A 21,312-nucleotide genomic window follows, 5' to 3' on the forward strand; every position below is an offset into this window, starting at 1 on the left:
AAGCACGGGGAGAACATACAAACTCCGCACAGGTAGGCTGGTAGCTGGATTTGAACCCACACAGGAGGTTCCCAAGCCCTTAGAACTGTACCGCACACGCGCTAACCACTGCGCCGCCGTGCTGCCTGGATGGATGAATCACCTAAATATTATAGAGAAATATGTAGATGCAGGGGCAGCACGGCGACGCAGTGGTTAGCGCTTGTGCGGCACAGTTCATGTCATTGGAACCTGTCGTGGGTTCAAATCCGGCTCCAGACTTTCTGTGCGGAGTTTGTATTTTCTTGCGTGGGTTTCCTCCGGGCACTCCGGTTTCCTCCCACATTCCAAAGACATGCATTTCAGGTGAATTGGCCGGTCCAAATTGTCCCTAGGTGTGAATGAGCGAATGAGTTGTCTGTCCCTGTGTGCCCTGCGATTGGCTGGCAACCAGTTCAGGGTGTCCCCTGCCCACTGCCCGATGATTGCTGGGATGGGCTCCAGCCCCCCGCGACCCTACTGAGGATAAGCGGTACGGCTAATGAGATGAGATGTAGATGCAAATATTTATGTAAAACTGGGATCTTGACATTTTAGAAGCTGGGTGATATCATTTGTTGCTCAGTAGCACAAAGGGCTATATGACAAATATGAATTTTAAAAATAATGTAATTACTATGTTATTAGCAGGTTGTAAACATTAGAGGTTTGAATAGGCTCAATCAACCACTTTACATGCCAGTTAGAAGTGGTATATTTATTGAACGAGTCCACGGGCTACTCAGGTGGTCTTAGGGAGGGGGGGGGGACCACCTGGGGCTTGCAGTCACCATGTCGGAGACCCCAGATATAGATTATATCCACTCCATTTTGATCTGATGTGTCCAACTGTTCCTCTTATGGTGTTGTGTATCTTCCAGCTTATAATATAATCACCACATGCAGACTTTCATGTTTTTGTCTCTGACCAGTTTTATTAATTAAGTTATATGCGCTCAGTGCATTTTGTTAGTCAGTGGCTCATTTCTGAATGTTTATGAACTATTACTTTTTTAGCAGTATCGACTATTTTTTCCTTCAATTTCCAAAGTTTTTTTCAGGATGGAGTCAGGAGTAGACCATAGAAAGGAGGTACAGTACATACTCTCATTGGGTAAAAAAAATATTTCAGTGGCCTTCATTTTGCTATTTAAAAGGTGGGGCAGTCAAAAAGCATTATATTGCCATCTTGTGGCCAAAAACAGAACTGCTGTGAACAAAATTGGAATACGCAATTCTTCGATATTCATCAGTAAAATGCACAGTACATACTGTGCAAAAAAATCTAATTTTGTTCAATGGAATGGCGCTCATACAAATGGGAGGTTTATTGTTGGTAGAAGTGGTTGGTGGGTTGAAAATGTCAAGTCAGAGAGCTAAAATATGTTTTTAAAATCAGAGCAAAAATAAAAATATATTACCTTTTCTCCTTTTTTTCATCTTTTTGAATATAAATATATATATATATATATATATGTAAATGTAACAAAGCAGTACATGCAGCAACTGTTGAGTCAAACGTTTGTAACAGAGTGCCTTCAATAAAAAGTCAATAGGACAGTCGGAAGAGAAGGTCTTTGACATGATGATAGAGCGGGAAGAGACAACAAAGAGGATTGAAACCATTGCAGGCAGGCAGAACAGAGTTACGCAACTCTGAAATGTTCCACAATGTAAAAGGCAGCATCGGTTCAACAAGGCACTTTCCTGATGCGAAACTTTTCCAGTCACTTCACCCCGACGAAAAAAAACAAAAACAAAATAAACCTCCCACGAATGCGCACTAACTAAGAGTGGCAACTTGTCTTGTCGTTCTTTATCGTCATCATTTCGGCTATTGGTGCAGGATCATTCGGGAAGGGCGGCGGCGGCCATCTCCACTTTGCCGTCCTGGTCGATCCTGCGCACACGAACAGACATTATCCCGACTGGCGTGGCAGATGGTTGACTTTTGCTGGTTTGAGTGTTAAGTCACCGCAACTTATCTGGGGAGCTTTCACAGCAAAATACCAACCTACTCTTAAATCAGCTGCTGTTTAAAAGACTTTAGCATCACAATTGTTTCATTGAGGCGACCAACCATAATCACATGGGTGAATATGTTTACATGCAGGCAATAATCCGATTGGAAATTAAATTTCCAATTCCTGGAATAATCAAGATGAATCATTCACATGCCTTAAGACAGTGATTCTCAACAGGTCTGACTTCGAGAAAAACCCATCTCCTCCCAAAATAGTCACGACCCGAATCAAGAAAAAAAAAAATCCAAATTTTAAATGTATAAGATGAAAAGATTGTGCAATTTAAACTGGAGATAGTTGAATATATATTTTTTTAAAACCGACCAGCAAATCCAAAACAACTCAAGTAACAATATTCTCTTTAGTCTATGCCTTGAATTCATGTTTTGTCTCGTAATGACGTTGAACACTTGATGTGCGAGGGACAACGCTCTCGAGGCATTATGCAAAAACAGCAGTCATTTTTTGCACAAGCCCCCAGTTGACAGTCAAAGAACGAGATTTTTTCGCTGAAGGAGCTTTCATTATTCATTCATTTATCGCGCGCCGGTGTTTCTGTGGCTAGGTCAAAACAAGGATTTCTCCTGTTCTGCGAGTCGCTGTGCAGACACACACTCGCACACGGAGCAGAAGAGGAGGGGCGCTACCGTAAAGCCTCTAAACAACACGGCGCGCAACTCAAAATGTCTAAATTTCAGGTAAAAATGCCCATTTTTAAAAAATAAGCATTATTATTTTGTCGTGCGCTCTCGTGCCACTCGTTAACCCTTTGCATGCCACTGCTGGCACGCGTGCCATAGGTTGCCAACCCCTGGGCTATACAAATAAACATGACTTTATTTAAATAATAAGTAAAAATACATGCAATACACATAAAATTTGCATTTATTTGACATAACATGAACCTCACCATGAATGTCTTCAAAAAACTTGGCTAAAGACAAAAATGATGCGGCTTGGTCACTTTGAGTCTCTGCAGTTATTAAACTTTAATTGTGCTTTATAGCACTTGTTTTCAGTTGCACAACACAAAACATTTAGTGCTCAAAAATTGTCAAATACTGTACTTTCAATGCTCAATTAGCTACAAATCAAAAGGAATTCAAAACACTTCACTTGAATAGCTTTGTCTTTAATGAACTCCATATATCGTACTGTATATTCTCTACTACAGTGATTTTCAACCACTGTGCCGCGGCACACTAGTGTGCCGTGAGAAATCGTCAGGTGTACCGTGAGAAATTATCCAATGTCACTTCGTAAAATTTAGAATTTTATAAAACATTTATGAATCATTTTCAACAAATATGTCATTATCAAGTCTGTGCTGTAAAAACTGGGGTTATTGTAAATTATATTGTAATTAAACATACTGTTCAGTGTCATTTTACGACATTTTTGGTTAGGTGTGCCGCGAAATTTTTCCAAATTAAAAAAACGTGCCCTGGCTGGAAAAAGGTTGAAAAACACTGCTCTACTGCATATGTGTTTGGCCATGCTCAAACACACTTTTATAGTTTTTATGCTGTGGTGAGAAATGGCAGGCGTCAACACGCATTTGCACGGCATTATTGCCAACTTATGTTAAGGAGTGTAATTGACCCTTGATTATTTCTTTCTTTTATTAGTATTATTTTGCAAAGCCAAAGGCCCACGTCCCACTGAAAACTGGTCCAGGCCCGATTACTGAGTCCCACCAGTTTAAGGACACAAGCTAGAGCAACGTCATCATGGAAATACACATTTACGCTTTTGGCTTTTGACACTAAAAGGACAGTGAGTATAATTTGAAGTCACTTTATTGTGAAGTGCAACCTGCGACACAACACTGGGGCATTCCCGACAAAAACGACTACAACTTGGCTTAAAACATGCATAACCTTTTCAACTATTTAATATGGTAACCAATAGGGTGACTGCATGCTCGGTTGCTGGTGTGCTTCACATGACGTCTGAGCTCAGGAAGTCAAATACCAGACAGTCTTCAAAATACATTATTTTGGAAAATTATTGGAATATAATGACACACACCCACACAATTATATATATATATATATATATATATATATATATATAAATACAACACTCCCCTACCTACGAACATTTGCGTTACGAACAATGGTACGTCCTAATATTTTTTGGGGATGTCGAAAAATATCCGGACATTGCTGTAAGTTAGATTTTGTATTGTGCACCTTTTTCCGAGTACAGGACAGTACTATATTGCTTCTTTCCGACGCTACTGGCGTGTGGCGCTGTGAGAGCTCACCCATTATCCACCCCAAAGAAGAAATCTGTCTTCTTCTTCCTGGTTCATGTGTGAACACACTGCACTTTATCTCTAGCACGGTAAGAACTTTTTTTTTTGGATGTTTTTATTGTTTAATATCTCGTGCATCGATTTAATATGGTTGGTGTAAAGGGTAAAGAAGAGGCGAGACGTTTCATTTCAAATTAAAGTGGAATAAGAAAGCTTGATGCGGTTAAGAAAATGGTTGGATCGCTTTTTTTTCTGGCACTTTTTACCAACGAGGAGGAAGACACCTAACCTTTGAAGCTTATCTTCCAAATTTATCTTTATAGAGCACATTTTTGTATGAAATGTTTATTTTTAGTACAAAACAATACAGGTTACTTATAAGAGCCTTTAACATACTTATATAAACCTTAAACATACAAAATATAGCACTAAACAACTTACGAACAAATTCAACTGACAAACGATTGTCCAGAATGAATCTCGTTCGTAAGTTGGGGAGCGTCAGTACATATATATACATTTTTATATATGATAAAAAAACATGTCCTATTTTCTCACATTTTGTATGTTTTAGAATTTGGGAATCGAAGGGAAATATGTTGGTAACCCCTACTGCAGTATTTTGTGACACTCTTACAAAATAACTTTGCATACACCTTGTTTTGAAACCATTATTCAGTCCAAAAATGAGCCTCAACACTCAAGTAGCCGTGGAGGGAGAGGAATTTTAAGTGGTATATTTATATAGAGATGGGACAAAGACTGTGGCATTATTATTATTTCCTAGATTTTATCAAATCATCTAAAGCCACACAGTGAAATAAAATGCGCTGAAGAATTAGCTTTCGTCTCGAGAGCATTTTTGGCGGTTTTGCTGAATTTGTCTTAAACTATGTCAAAAAGGTTCCCGACCCCTGCATTACATCACTGGAATACAAGCAAAATTCTGTTTCAGATCGTATTATTGCCTGCAAGCAAATATATGCGGTGTTGAACAGTTATACATGCAATAATGTAACTCACCCATTTTAACTACACAGGACCCCACCACCTTTGTTTTTAGTTTTTTTTGTGCATAGGAACCTTGTGTTAGGTGCAGATTGTCTGTTTCCTATTGCTTATTCTTTTTGCCATGGCAACATTAGATTCATAAACAATTTCTTTAACTGCAGATCACATTATCAATGTATGCAGTGACTTCAAAAGACTCAAAAAGGGCGCAAATAAGGACTGACAATGATGACAGTTAGAGGTGAGTCATGCAAAGCACGGTGAGTGAAAGGGGTTGTGGGAGTAAACCATGTGAGCGCTCGCTTATCGTGCAATCACAAAACCACAGCGACCGTGTCCGGTTACTTCCTGTTGACTCCACCCACTTCCAATAAGATTGAAACTTACCAAACATCAAAAAAGTCCCATTGCAAACCTTTTACAAAAAACAAACACACAGAAACTTCTTAATAGCTGTTTTTGTGTGCAGATGTTTTGATAGTCTAATTTGGACTCAAACGAAATTGATATGTGCTCGAATAGACAAACAGAAGTGCATTATGTGGATGTGATTCAATCAAAACCATTAAAGGGGGGAAACAGTGTGTCGGGGTTTCTACACAGGGAATTTATCTTGGTTAGTTTTGTGAAATTCAACCAAGCCCTATATGAGAAACACACGATACCTTTGACGGCTTTTCTTATTTTTTTCCTCGTCAAACCTTCGAGAGGAGAGAGGGAAATGAAGGGTAAGAAAGAAAAAAAATCTGCCAATAAACAAGGACTTAATGCACATTCAAATAGTTAAACACTTTTATTAAACATTTTTGAGTAATTAAAAATACTGAGTAGCGATGACTCAGCTTTCGAACTTGATCCGATCCTGGTTGGAGGTGGACGTATAAATGTATTCTTTGCGTAAAGAAATTATGGTATCCTCATTAATCCGTTCTAGTCCATGAGTAAAGTCCACTTTCTATGAAACGTGTTTCTAATCAGCAATTTGTCCTAAACATGTAAATGTTTATAACTACATGTACCAAAATAATAATGATAACACCTCAATACAAACAGATTTTGTCCATCTTAAAGATGTTTGGAGTGAAGTGTGATGGCTTTTTTGACCTCCTTCATAGTGCACAAATTGGCCGTCAGTTTCTTCTGAAATTTCCACAATAAAACACTTGCTGAGGAACAAATTCCTCTATAAAGCATTTGATTTATTCTGCTCTGTCATACTCGAGAAAGATTACAATAAAATTCAATTTTATTTTAGGCACCTTATCACAGCTTAGTCAGTTCTCTAATCACTTGTCCATCTGACCTTACTTGGATTTAATATATTTCATTAATATCATTATTTTTATCTCATTGCTGTGTTTTTATGATCAATTACTATTTAAATGTGTTTCTAGTGATCAGGAATTATATTATGATTTATTTTAAAGCTATTTAGGGTTAACTTGAATGGTTTTGGGAGGCTGGGAACGGATCATTTGTTTTTTAGTTATTTTATATGAAGCAAATTCATCCAAGATATGACAAATTCTAGATACAAGCTTGATTCTGGAACTAATTAATCTTGTATGTATACCACTTTATTTGTAATTAGTTTAACTTTAAGTAATATTAGGTAAAATCAAAAATATTTCATCCATTTAAAAAACAAAATAGTAACAATTATAGACATATGAGTATGAAAATAAAGATGAGAGCGCATCTGGGGAAAACTGCTAGGTACCGCAATAAATATGACTAAATTCTTAATAATGTAAGTTTTAAACGTAATTCTGTGGGTGGATCTTGTGAAATTTCCATCACCTGATCCATTCAGGTTTAAAGCATAACATTTCCAGAAGTGCCACCACAATGATTTCTACTCATTGATTTTGTTGCATAAGTATAGATCTTTTCTGGGGTAAGGGCAGAAAAATGATTGCATTTCCATGGTGGGCCAAAATATCATGGTTCACCCTCAGATGACAAGGCAACCGTTTGTTTCTTGCGAAAAAGGAGAAAAAGAAGAGATGTGTGCAAGAGGGGAGGATCCAAATACTCACTGTTTGATACACTCTGGAATGGAAACGTACTCCATTGGGACTAACTCGGCCAGGTCCGTTAGGCTGTACACAAACTTGATTTTTTGACTAAATTTGGAGCTGCCACAAAAAGAAATGTGTTAGAGAATTATTTAAAAGGTTTTTCTACTGAATTTCTCTTACCTGATAAAAGGCTTGGTGAGTGCAAGCACGGTGCGAATAAACCAAGACGGATGGACGATTATGAGAGATTTTAAATTCTTCCTTAACCTAAAACACAGAAAACAATCGACATTTTTTAAACTCATTGAATGCCAGTGACGACCATACACATTTTAGCCTTTCTTTTAAAGGCAACATACCTCCTGTCGATCTGCTGATAACACTTTCGGAGCCAGCCAACGGTGGGCATTTTTTTGCGAGAGGTTGCCCCATTAAGATACACAATCATATAATTCTCTGCCACCAAAAGCTCCAATGTGCCAATGACATACCTGAAAGGATTTTGTTTCATTAGTAAAAAAATGGAAAAATGTTATGTCGTGAGCAACACAAAGCACCCACATGAATAAATTGTCCATGATGTATCTGTAATTTGGTTGACTGCTCTCAGGCATGAAGCAGACAGCAAACACAATGATGGCATTCAAGCCATCGCCGTAGTAACCTGAAGACAAAATACAAACATTAGGATGATATTCAATTACAATAAAGTCCACCGGAAGCAGATTGAGCGAATGGCAAAAATTACTATTTTGCCAATAAGGCCTAATCCAATCAGAACGACACACTTTGTTATGCGGCAATTTGCAAATGTTACTGCGCTACAATAGAAGATGGAGCTGAGATCTTTTTTTATTGAAGCTTTCTTTTAATTTAAATATCTCTGGAATGATAAATCATCACAATAAGCTAAAAAAATACTTATAGTTGAGACAATCTCAAGATCTTCCATCTTTTTAGATTATGATCACATTAAATCCATTAAGATCTAAAAACCTTTTAATGCCGACTCGCAATCGTAATTTGCCATTTTTTATGACTAAAGGGAATATTTCTGGTGTTTATCTTCACCTACCATGACTGGACAGAGTACTCATATTTCAATCAATTCAGAGAATGGTCCAAGAAATGTGATCACAACTGTCATTTCAATGCAACATACACACTGACCTCCATGGCTTATAACCCGCTTATAAGGCTCAATGGCCGTCATATCCACACGGTGGTCCTGGTCCCCGAAGCGAAAAACCCTCCAACGCCGGCCCTCCTCCCTTTCCTCTGAGGCTGAGTACTGATGTACTGACTCCACACCTTTCTCCAGTAGCTCTGTGGATTTGGGCTTCGGGAGATCATCTAAGGGCAAAGTCGATGATATATGGGAGTTCATGTGTATTTGGTAGACCAGGGTGGAAAAAATAATCATAATCAATCAATAAACTGATCATTGAGGATCATATCACCATGCGCATCTTTATTGTTTTGAAGACATTTTATAAATTATACACAATGAATGATCATTGCATGTCACGAAAACGAAGGATGGTGGAAACGGCAAGACATCACTACAAACACAATCAATGGTTATATCACATAAGGACCAACTGTGGTAATTTCAACTATTTGTGGATTGAGGGTCAAGATTATTTACCTAATTTGTATGTTTTGCTCTATTTATAATGTTTTATCATTTGGAGATTTCCATAAATTTAGGCGTCGCTTATTAGAATTTTTGGAAGAGTTGATCATGACTCCTTGGAGAATGTCAGCTTGATTTAATGCCATCTTTGCTGAAAAGCTGTTTTCAATCCAGGTAATATTTAAATGACTTCATAGCAAACGCACAGGAACCCTCAAGATTGACAAACAAGAGTGTTTTGTTTTATCACCTTATACTTTATGATACATGCGGAAAATGTGCTCAAAATGAAAAAAGGTGGATATGTCATGCAAAAAACTAAAACTCTGATTTTTTTTCCCTTTTAAACAAGTGACAGAATCTGGACAACAAGGTTTGATTAACCATCAATTGGGGTGACCAAAAACTGTCCGGGGAACCTTACCACGAGCGAGAGAGAGAGAGAAACCTGTTGCTGGCCTGTATTCCGTTTCCAGGCAGGGAATGGAAACAATCCTTTCACATGAAAAAAGCGGAAGGCAGCAGTGTGGAAAGACAAAAACAACACAGCACATTTTAACTCTATTTAAACAAGTCTGTGGTACCGATGAAGACACGATGCACTTTAATTACAAAAGTAAATGGGCTGCAGTTTTTGACAATTGTTAGATCCGGAAAAAAACTTGACTTGATAAGCTCCATGTTCAGAAACCTTACATAACTTTGTAGGATGTTTTCACTTCCTGTATGTCAAATAATTACTTCCCAAAACTTTTTCAGAGTGCAAAAGAAACCATAAAAAATTTGCACTCTCTTTTGTTAATGCCATTCATTGAGAAATTCCATCGCGGCAGGTTAACATGACAAACTTGAGTTAGTCATGGCCGATTCATCTTACCTTCCCATTCAAACTCATTGCTGTTGTCTGAGGGCGTGTCTATTTCGTCCAGGTCCAACTCTGTACTTTCGTCCAACTCATCAGAAATGATAGAACCTTCGCTGCGGTCCAAAGTCAGGCTAATATCCGGAGCCGCCAGCTTCTTCTTCTCCTTTTTACCCGGGTTTTCGACGCAGCCTGCAATACAAATGGACAATAAAAACTGTTAAAATTGATGCACGACAAACAAGTGTTGAGACCACATCCCTTTCTGTGCATGTTATGCGTTTTTTTTTTTTTAATAAGGAGAGAGAAAAAATCTAGGGTTCATTCAAGTGCAAATAGATCAATTAATGTATCGGCAATTGCTCGTATTTATTTCTGTGAATCAGTCGACAGGCATCACTTAGACAGGGATCCTACAGCTTAAATTCAAGACTTTTTAACACCCTCTTGAGGTCAAATTTGAGACTAAGTAAACAAAAAACCCACAATCAAACAAAAAAAAGCAAAACCACACAAATATTTCTTACACAAAATACATCGGGCCTCACACGTTACCTGGCACAACTTTGAGCCATGGAGAAAAACGTTGGTCGGACAGCCAGTTCTCATCAAATGTACACTTACCGGGAATGGTCCAAAGTCTGTCTGAGGTTGCTCTGTGTTTTGTGGGTAGACTTAAGACATGCGTCTGCTCTGAATGGCACGACTGAAACCACATCACCGTTTTGATAGTTCCGTCAGATATTGCCACAAGAGTAAATTGTGAATTTTTAAAAAAGACAATTGATACATTTTACGAAATCTTTTTAGGTCAAACAAATATATATCTTATTAATGTATTCACATTTTCAAGACTTTTGAAAATAGTATTTAATGCCAATTGAGGCCTTATTTTTAGAATAATGAATTCAATGCCTTTTAAGACTTTTCAAGGATTCGCGGGGACCTTTCTTATAGAATAAACTCAACAGTGATAAATACTTCTGCACTATCTTTTGATTGTTATTGGAGTCGGAATCTCATTTTTATCAGTCAGTCTGGACCATTTTCATTATTATCCTAAAATATTGTAAAGGTACCTTACTGCAAAATGGTCATAGAAACATAAATTATTCCCACTCTGCTTGATGGTTCAGTCACAACTGGTGCATAAAACATCCACGCAAACTAAAATTAAAAAGTCCTTCACTATTGTTTGATAATCAGCATTAGCTTAAAGTCATTCAAATTCAACTCCTAATTCTACTTACCCTCAATTTGTAGAGTTTGCTAATTTAAATGAAAACATAGATGTTATCCAATACCTAACCCTGTATATGAAACATTCATGTGTTGAGATATTGAAATCAAAATCATTGTTAAAAAATAGATATTGAATACATTGGGTTACAGTTCAAATTTGAACAAGCTTTTTATATCCGGTACTGTCCCTCAATGACACCAATTCTTCCTTCAATCTTATTTATTATTGATTCTGTTCAGTAAAGTTGGATTACCAGGATCTCCTTCTTCAGGGGCTGCGGCAAATAACTCCTCATCAAGCTCTTCTTCCTCCTCCTCTTCAGGTAGAGGCCTAATAGGTTTTGAGATTGAGATTTGTTTGGCATTTCAGCTGGCTTTGCAGGCAGTAGGAATATTACCGTGGAAAGTCCTCGTCCTGCCACTCTTCCTTAAGCTCGACTCCTTCCATCCTTAACCGAGCTTCTGTTGTGGCAACCGATTCCTGGCGCTCCAGACTGGGTAGAAAAACAAACAACAACAAATTGAACTTTGCTCAGGACAATGCCTCTATTGAATGGCAAAACATGTTTATTCACAAAAGAGAAGTCGAAAAGGCTTATCAGTACGAATAGACAAATTGGGAGGTAGGTGTAATATAAAAAAAATAAATTCCAGATTGTAATGACCTTTGCATCAATCCAACCTCAAATCACAAATCCAGTCAACAATCATAAGAAGCATAGCATTGATACGCTATCGTTCACTAATCTGCACTAGTATTGGCCAAATGCCGCCTGCCCAATCATGCACAATTATTAGAAATCCAACTTATGTAAACTACTACTTTCCAGTTGCCACCTAATCAGATCATTGGCTTTTTGAAGAGCTTACATGCTATTGAAGGCTTAGTTTTCTGAACCACAAGGTTCCCCTCACCGATGCTGATCATTTGTATGTTTGCTGTACAGAGCTACCTTTAATGCAATAATCACATACATGAATGTTATTAGCAAAGCCAGACGTACAAGCATGCTGAGCATTCGATAATTGACAGTACTGAGAATATTGAGCTTAGTGTGTGGTGCTTATGTACTGTATGTTCCTAAATTCCTCACACAACATACAACAGAGTTGTGAAAGTTGTCCAAGAATGTGTGCTGGAAAATGGGGATCTGTTATATTTTTTTGAATATTAAACACTGAAAACAAAGCTACAAAGAAGTCAATTTTGATAAACACGTAAAAAGTGGTTTGAACAATTTATAATTCCAAGTTAATGTACAAATGCCATTTAAACTGCTCGATCTGTAAAGGAAAAACAGCCGCCGAGTAATCACAAGTGCACAATAGCAATTAGTTTAGGGAAGGTATGTGCAATCTAGGGCCAGTCAAACAACATTTTAATAAGGGCGCAACAACATAAAAACACATTTAATTGCTCACCGAGCTCCTCTAAGTGACAAAATCACATTATAGTACATATTATGCTGACGTGGTTGCAGAGCTTAGTTATTTTTGTGCTTCTCTAGTCTTATATTGTCCAAGTTCTCAGGAAAAAAAAAAGTCCAAAACATAAATGTACAATTTTATGACAAGTTTACAGGTGTCAAGTTACTCAAGTCATTCAAAAAACATTAAAGTTTTACATCAACTTTAATTCAAAAATGGGACAGGAAGACAGGATGTCATTTTTACAATCACCTTTTTTGTTCTTACGACAGTTAAATGATTAAGTAATAGGCATAAATCAATTAAAAATAGTCAAACACATTTGACAAATTGTCATTATTATAGAATACACATTTCTATCACATTGTTTTGAGAATTATCTGGGGTTTGTTAGAAACTTTTCCTAGGTGACATTTGCTGTATTTGGATGCTACTTAATCATGGAAAAATTGGTATTAATATTCTATTTATTTACTTATTGAGATTATGTTGCTGCTAACTGCTATTGTACTATTTTTCGTTACACTATTGTTATAATGCACTATATTCAATGCATTACTGTTACAATGTACTTACAACTTAGGCCAGCCGTCAAGCTGTACATATTTCGCATATTTAATAGTATATCATAAAGATATATTATTTTCTTCCTTTAGTCTATATTACGTGTTTATCCAAGAGTGCCTTGTCCAATCTTGTGGCTAACATTATTTCCTATGTTGTTTTTAATGGCAGTAAACACTACTAATTCAACTCAAGTGTATGGTATCGAGAGTCCAAAGACCAGGAAATTGATCTGTTTAATATCAGCATCATGAAGCTTCTCCTGTGGAACTTTGTGCATTGTGGGCTTGGAGTGACTACTGTTGTCTTTCCGTCGTATTTTTGCAAAACTCCTGTCAGAAACATTGATGTTGATAATGTGAAAAAAATAGAAAAGGTTTTTTCTATTCAGTGCTAAAGTTCTTTTGCATTTTACGTCACAATTTCTGGATTTTCTTTTTCAAAATCTTTACATTTTCTGAATGTTATTAATACAATTATTATTATTAGTAGTATGTAATGTATCGCTGAGCTGAGCGTCAACAGAGTGAGGCACCAAATTCTCTTGCCTCATGGCACAGGGCAATAGTGAGACCAAGGATTTTGCTTTGGCCTACACCTTAGTCCCAAACACTGGAATTAGTAATAATATCAGCAAGATAAAAGCAAGTCAAGCCATTCAGTAATTTGTTTCTTGTTGCATTGACTTTTTTTTGCAGAATGGAGAATTACCTATCAATTAATACTTTTGGATTTCATTTCTAAGTTAGAGCATTAAAACTTTTTCTATGCTGCAGTTTATTCATTGCTTTGCCGATTAAATGATGACTAAGATGTTGGTTTGCTACTGACGCAACCTCACCGGACACACACTTCATCAGAAGTCAATGCCACTCAACATCTATTACAACCTGGCTGTCCTGGAAAGGGGAATCCAACATGAATGGAGTTTACAAAGAAAAAATAAGGCAATTAAGGAAAGTCAGGATAAGTAGTCGTGTTTGGAAAATGGTCTAACCAGTAAAGAGTTCTTATTTTTCCTAATTGGAGGACACCTTCCTTGACCTCAAGTGGGTTTAAGATCAGTCAAGTCAAGTCATTTTTATTTGTATAGCCCTTAATTACAAAGAGTCTCAAAGGGCTGCACAGGTTATTGCACAGACTATTATTATACCATCCCCTGATCTGAAACCAACATGAGAGCAAGGAAAAACTCAAAAACCTCAACATGAGGAAAATGAAGAAACCTTGAGAAGGGACCGCACATGTGGTAATCCCCCTTTCAGAATGACCAGGCTGCAATGGATGTTGCAACTACAAATAGTACACAGATATTGTCAATAAAAATATATATATATAGGTTATTCATATCAGTGGATGTTGTTACAGTCTGTGCGTTGTAAAATTCTTTAAGACTCGAGATTTCAAGCAATAAACAAAAACACATCCTGACACGTGTATACTGGTATTGATACCCAACAAGGTGCACACAAACAAAACATACCTTCCAACGGGTCCTGCTGGAGAGCATGCCTGCGGAGGAAGGTTCACCGGAACACCGGGGCTCTGTTCATTGTCCGGGGTTGCCCTTTCCTCGAGACAACTGCTTGTTTTGGTAAAACTCTCTTCGAGCGCTTCCTCGCCATTTTCCACCGTGGACGCCGTGCTGCGTTGGAGCTCGTCCAGCTCCTCCTCGTCCGCTTCCCCCGACACCCCAGAAGAGGACGGACTGGAAGCCTGTTTGTTGCTGTCCCGAGTCCGCTTGGGTGTGCCGAAATCAGGGCGACCATTGTTCAAGTTTGTGTCACTCATACCCTTGAGTGTCGCCTCGCTTCCGATCGCATCCGAAGACATAACTTCTATCTGTCACCCGGCGAACGAAAAAACACGAGTTTGTTGTGCGATCTCTCTCAGTAAGGAATATGACACAACTCCTTTGGGGAAGATTAAGTGTTAGCGTGCTAGCATTAGCACGCGTAGGAGCTCATGTCGTTGTCGGGGACAACAAGTTACTTACCGAGGTACTACATGTCGTCTTAAAAACACGCTTACGGGGCGGGAATAATTCAACAGACTTGTGAAAGTGTCACCTAAAACACTTCATAGAAGGAGTCCTGGATTTGCTCTCAGTGCGCCCACTTGTCGGTTTGATTTCCTTCCTTCCTTCCTTCCTTGCTCATTGACAGCCCTCCCCTCCGAGCCGTCAAGCGTACGTAGTTGACGTAAATTACGTCACGGACGACGTAAACTCGACCCTCACGTCGCCAACAATCGGCAATAGGGAAATGGCGAAACCATCTTAAACAAAAACTTACAATAAAGAAAGCATAAATTGTGAATGTGTTTAATTGCTGTTAAAAGGGTCAATAAAATTGTTCAAACCAATACCTGTTAACCTGTACATTTTTGCCGTAAAAAGTACGTTTATTATCAAGACGTGTACGACGTACAAAAAAATCTGTTCGGAAAAACGCAAATTTGTCAATTATTGGCACCATCCGGTATACACCGACTATCACTAAACGGCAAATCAATCAAGTCAAACGAGTTGGCTGCGGTAGCCTCTATCTCGGTATCGTTTTTTTTTTCGTTGCAAACGAAGCGAGCGGTTTAATGCTACTGTGCGCATGCGTCTGCCGCTTGGGAATTTCCCATCATGCATCATTCCGATCACACATAAACAAAGACTTAGAAAACATCGAATTTCATGTGGTAGTTGTTTAGTGAAAGGAAGTCCGTCTCTTTTTAGTGAACCGGCTTTTTCGGCTCAACTCATTAAAGAGAGCCGGCTCTCAAACGGCTCACTTGGTTCGATGCATTATATTACGAATGTTGTATAAAGAAGTTAAGAAAAGAAGTATAAAAGGAGAAAATGAAAAAAGATTGGTTTGTGGTTATCCCTTTAATCGGTATATTACCAACAATAATTTAATGCAGAAAATGAATTAATAATTTGAATAAGAAAATGTATTATTCTACTTAATTATATCTGCATGTATTTTTTCCTTCTACAGTTCAGTCCAAGCTACTTCATTTTTGAACTTTTTTTTAATAATAAACCTCATTCATGTTTTATAAGCACCTCATATTCATTCACAAACAATGGAAATTTGTTTTTCATTTTTGGCATTGAATGTGTAACAATTTGTTTACTTCAACAGTTGACTCAATTCATTTTTACATCTGAACCAACTCACCACAAACATAAATAAACTCTCTTGGAAGCTATGGGTAAAATGATGCTTGCCTCAATTGTCATGCTGCTTTGAAATACAAAATAAGAGATTCAGCAGTGAATTGGCATCGGATGAAACTACTGTACTAAGCTGGGCCTACTGAAGCTGAAAAAATACTGCACAATAATGTTTTTAGGCAGCACAGCGTGCAGTGGTTAGCGCCTGTGCGGCACAATTCTGAGGTCATGAGATCGAACCTTCCTGTGTGGAGTTTGCATCTTCTCCCCGTGCTTGCCTGGGTTTCCTCCGGGCTTTCCGGTGTCCTCCCACATTCCCAAAATCATGCATGTCAGGTTAATTGGCTGGTCCAAACTGTCCTTAGGTGTGAATGAGCGAGTGAGTTGTCTGTCTCTGTTTGCCCTGCGATTGGCTGGAAACCGGTTCAGGGTGTCCCCTGCCCACTGCCCGGAGATGGCCAGGATGGGCTCCAGCACCCCCGCAACCCTACTAAAGATAAGCGGTGAAGATAATGGACGGATGGATAATGTTTTTAACATGAAAACAGCCTGGAGGTCAGCTCTTAGACCCGTACTGCCCTCTAGCGGCGGGAAAGAGCATTTGGTTGTGTATTTATTTAAAGAAAATTACTTAATTTTAATTATAATTAAAACTAGGATGAAATGATTGAGTTAATTTTACTCTGATAAATTATTTTACACTACCTAAACAGTATTAGTCAAGTTATACCTAGGTGAAAAGTCATACCCTTTTTTGTTGTTTAAAATCAACACTGAAGAGTTCAGAGTTAAATGGGATCCCTATTGGTCGAGATATCACTTTAAACCCCTTTATTTGATCACTCCAATGTTTTTTTTAGTTAAATGACGCAAAAACACTAACTTTTACACGGCTAAATTCAAATTCATTGAAGTGCCGTCAAATGTTAAGTGTCAACAAGATGTACAACTGCATTTGACGTTGGAGGAAAGAATATGAATTCTGTTTTACAGACTTTAAAATTGAGACATGAGTTACATTTTCAGAGTTAATTTTACTCAGATACATTATTTTACAGTACACCGCACTAAGGAGTGTTAATCAAGTTTTACACGAGGGTAAAAGTCACACCCTTGTTGTTGGTAAAAGTCAACACTGTGTAGTTTCAACTTGAGAGGTAACTTCTGCAGTGTAAATCCTATTTAACAGCCTTCTATTAAATCACTCTAGTGTTTTCTTTTTTAAGCTTACTCTTAAAAGTGTTGAATGACGCAAAAGCCAAAAACTATACATGGCTGAATACAAATGTATTTTGAGTTAACGTCAAGTTTCAATAATATGTACTAATACAGTTGACAATAGAGGGAATTGGGAAGAATATGCATGGAGCTTTCAAGAGTCAAATATTTCCTTCACATTCAAGAGTCAATTATTTTCTACAAATTAAGGAGTCTGTATTTCAACACTGGAACGGTATTTTACTCTTACTCTTGTTATATTAACTCTAAAATGAATGTGTGAACTCTATTTTTTGCACCAACACTAGAGGTTATCTTGTTCCACATTACTCTGTAGATTGCTGGAAGAACACCAGAGGAGTTCAACACTTTAACAATGCGTATTTAACTCTAGTAAATTTCCTGTGTGAGAAAACGTATTCAAAAAAAATATATAGATGTAGTGATTTAAATGATGAGCAAAAATAGATTACTTTCACACAGATATGCATTTAAATACTAGTCATTGGTCCAAAAATGTGTATTTGAGGAGTGAAATCGTGCGGTTTGGTCTTTCTGAGTCGATAGGTTGTATTCTTTCTTGTGCTTTGTAGCATTCATTTTTGGTTGCACTTGACTACACACTATAGTGACATCTAGTAGTCAAATATTACTCAGTGTCCCTTTAAACATCTTACAATAAAGAAAAGTGGGTTTGAACTTCTTGACTTTTTTCACTTTAATTCAGCATTTTAAATACAATGGTTTAAGGGATGGTTGGAAAAATGGATTGATAATGTCACGGTTGCCCATTGCCCTCACTTGGCCCCACCCGTTTGGCGCCAGCTGCGGCTCGTTGCCTGATTGGCCTCCCTCCTATTTAAGCTCAGTGCTCTCACTTACCCCTGGTCAGTCCGTCAACAAACCTCTGCACCCGCAAGACGTGTGTTTTGACTCTGTCCGGTATCCTGCTTGTGTATCCTGTCCGGTATCGATCCCGTCTATCTTGTCCTGTTTGATATCTGACTCCAGTCTCCAGTGTCTGGTATCGATCCTGTCTGTCCCGTCCTGTCCGGTATCGACCCTGTCTGTCCGGTATCAGCTCATGTATCTGCTATTAATCCCGTTGGCCTCTGGCTTCCTTTTTTTCCACGCCGGGCTTCGGTCTTACTTCTTCCGCCCAGCGATCGCCGAATCACTGGCGTTTGTCCACGCGCCTGACTGCCCCATTCCCGTAAAATAAAGCTTGTGTGAAACGTTATGCATCTGGTTCCTTCTCCTTTTCTGGTTCTAACAGTTAATTCAGGATTTTATTCCTTACAATGTATTCAAAGCAGTTAAAATTTTACGTTACCAAATTAACAATTAAACTTTCTGAATGTCACCCGAAAGCATTTTTTGCATTAAAATTATTTTATTTTGATAGAAAAACAAATATCCTGGAATAATATTACTGTGAAAAACAAAACTGTATACACTAAGGTCTGGTTTGAAAGGGACTTCATTGATGTTTTTATGATATCCGGCTATAATAGTAATATTTATAAATATTAACACTTATCAAAAACTAGATGCATTTCAGTAATTGGTTAATTGGTATTCCAGTTCTTGAGTTGATGAAAGGTTTTGTAATTCCTCAAGTTAAAGACTCCATCACTTTCTCTTTGAATCCAAAATATTGACTTATTAATTGAAACTGCACTAAAAAACAAAATAAAAATTCACTTTGCTGCTATAATAAAATCATGGAATATAACACAAAGAAAAATTCTATTTTGAATTCAGAAAAAAAAAATCAAAAATGTCAGTTGGTGTTGACTGTAGAGCATGTTATGTAATTATTATTTTTACAGTATATGTAAATGCACACGTTTTACAGAAATAAGCAGAATGTGTCGCTTATATTGCAACTGTCATGAAACATCAACATGTCTTCCATTGATCAAATGAGTAACTGCAACACTCATAAAAACCAGTACACGGCAGTATTTTACTATTTTTTTATTGTTTATATTTGTATCTGTTCATAGGATAGTAGGGGAAATACTGGTATATCTAATAATTGATTTGGTTTGTTGAAGCTGCAAAAGACTTCACTACAAATCATAATATAATGCATAAATTAAAACATTTCCACATAATTTTGCTAATTTTATTCCTAATTTCATTTCTTTACTCCCCCTCCCCCCCAAAAAAACCCTGAACAAATTTAGAATGTTGTAAAAAAATGTTCCATTTGCATGTCTTTTTCTGCTCATTTGGAGTATTATTTTTTTCATTTTTTCTAACACAAATTTAAAAAAATCCAGATAAATATAGTACAATTTGAGAAAGAGGTTAGAAATATAGTATAATCCAAAATTACAGCAACATTTTTAAACAAAATGAATAACCTAGTATTACTTTCTTGAACCAGTGATCACAAAATATAATAAAAAAATGTTATACTGTCAATTTAGGCAACATAATTATTCAAGCTGGGTTGTTAGCGTGCAGCCCCACGTTGCGGAGGTCCACGGTTAAAATCCAACTGCTCCCCATCTAGAGTTTGCATGTTCTCCCCGTGCCTGTGTGGGTTTCTTCCGGGCACTCCAATTTCATGCATGTCAGGTTAATTGGGTGGTCCAATAACTGGGGTTGCCTTCTACGATCCCTGTGAGTACAAGCAGCACAGAAAATGGATGGATATTCGATTCAAGCTTTTAAAAATATGACACTGGTGCTAGGAATTCGTTTTTTTCGTTGTACAGTGTGCTTTGTGATTATTTAATGAGAAAAAGTGCGCCTTGGCTTTAAAAAGGGTTGGAAAACACTGCTTATACAAATAAACTGTGATTGGTCGGGCGTATTCCTTGCAGCTAAGATCAAATATTTACTTTTCAGGGACATGTTTGAACTTACAGTGATTGATAGATTTTTATCATTGTGTGTTTTGTTTTGTAATATATGAATGAATAACCTGTTGTTGGTTATAGAGTGTCCCCAGGTGTGGCAAGCTTTACGTCAGTGGACGCATTTCGTCTCTAGATGGCGACAAATACACACTAAACTCCTTTTTGGATTCGCATTAAACAGGAATTTAGCATCGCTTTAAACCCCTCTTTAATTCGGAACATGCTAATTTACGCTGAAATTAATAAACTGCATTTCTTTTGCAAAATTCCACCTCACCAGATCTCGTGGTATAAAGGAAATTCTATCTTCTAATTCGAGTTAATTCTTTCTGTTTGCATTGGATCATCGGATGTAATTTCTAATTAGCGCGTTGCTATTTACCCTGTTGGTTCATTAGGCGTCATCACTAAAGGATAATCCAGTTACATTTAGAGTTTACGCTTCTCGATCGCCGTTGCAAATGAATCGTGGCAAAATTACCTTACAAATGAAGACAAATGTTTCCACTTTATCCTGAATAGATTTACTTGGTAGTTTATGAAGGACTGAAATATGTAATTTGTTCATAAATTCACCATCTTGTATTTAAAATAACCTATTGAATGAGTACTCTTCTCACCGATAGGTTGATTGTCCTATTACGAGTAACAGACCCCTAAATGTAGAATAGAATAGAATAGAATAGAATAGAATCAAATGCATTGTCATTGTAACATGTAAATGCTCAACATAATTAGAAAGTGCCATCCTAATAGTGCAATACATTTTTCATCAAGATAAAATACCAATATAAAAACAATAATTAGTTAGGGGTAATTGAATAAACATAAATAATAATAACGTTGCTCCTTTTGAATAAAAGTACCAATAGATAGGTATTCCTCTATTCTGCATAATAATACATTTAAAAGTTAGATTTAGATCACCCCCTATTATTTTGGTCAATCCCTGTCTAAGCGTAGTTAACCAGTGTTGTATAAAA

The 21,312-nt window shown here is 37.4% G+C and overlaps 1 protein-coding gene across 4 annotated transcripts; it reads right to left on the reverse strand.

Moving 5' to 3' along the window:
- Nucleotides 1–1,322: 1,322 nt before the first annotated feature.
- On the reverse strand, nucleotides 1,323–15,243 carry bnip2 (BCL2 interacting protein 2). 4 transcript variants are annotated; one of them, XM_088340204.1, is made up of 12 exons: nucleotides 15,063–15,243; nucleotides 14,550–14,908; nucleotides 11,473–11,568; nucleotides 11,329–11,405; nucleotides 9,848–10,024; nucleotides 8,505–8,687; nucleotides 7,896–7,998; nucleotides 7,694–7,825; nucleotides 7,515–7,601; nucleotides 7,353–7,451; nucleotides 5,979–6,014; nucleotides 1,323–1,918 (listed from the first exon to the last, which is right to left on the reverse strand). In XM_088340204.1, the coding sequence occupies exons 2-12, from the start codon at nucleotides 14,897–14,899 to the stop codon at nucleotides 1,867–1,869; spliced, it is 1,392 nt and encodes a 463-aa protein (XP_088196330.1). In that variant the 5' UTR covers nucleotides 14,900–14,908; nucleotides 15,063–15,243; the 3' UTR covers nucleotides 1,323–1,866. The 4 variants fall into 4 exon arrangements, with proteins under 4 accessions (XP_088196330.1, XP_088196329.1, XP_088196331.1 ...); XM_088340203.1 differs by having other exon boundaries at nucleotides 14,550–14,979; XM_088340205.1 differs by adding an exon at nucleotides 5,701–5,728 and having other exon boundaries at nucleotides 14,550–15,243.
- Nucleotides 15,244–21,312: the final 6,069 nt, after the last annotated feature.

The sequence above is a fragment of the Urocampus carinirostris genome, chromosome 7 (assembly GCF_059441175.1).
Source record: "Urocampus carinirostris isolate Australia breed hairy pipefish chromosome 7, RoL_Ucar_1.0, whole genome shotgun sequence".
NCBI lineage: Eukaryota > Metazoa > Chordata > Actinopteri > Syngnathiformes > Syngnathidae > Urocampus > Urocampus carinirostris.

Bases quoted from the DNA above. Each gene is read 5' to 3' on its own strand.
- bnip2 (XM_088340204.1), bottom strand. From the start codon at position 14,899: ATGTCTTCGGATGCGATCGGAAGCGAGGCGACACTCAAGGGTATGAGT. The intron at 7,999-8,504 runs GTCAGTGTGTAT...TTTTGTCTTCAG, and splicing joins GCGGGTTATAAGCCATGGAG to GTTACTACGGCGATGGCTTG. The intron at 7,452-7,514 runs GTAAGAGAAATT...TTTTTGTGGCAG, and splicing joins CTCACCAAGCCTTTTATCAG to CTCCAAATTTAGTCAAAAAA.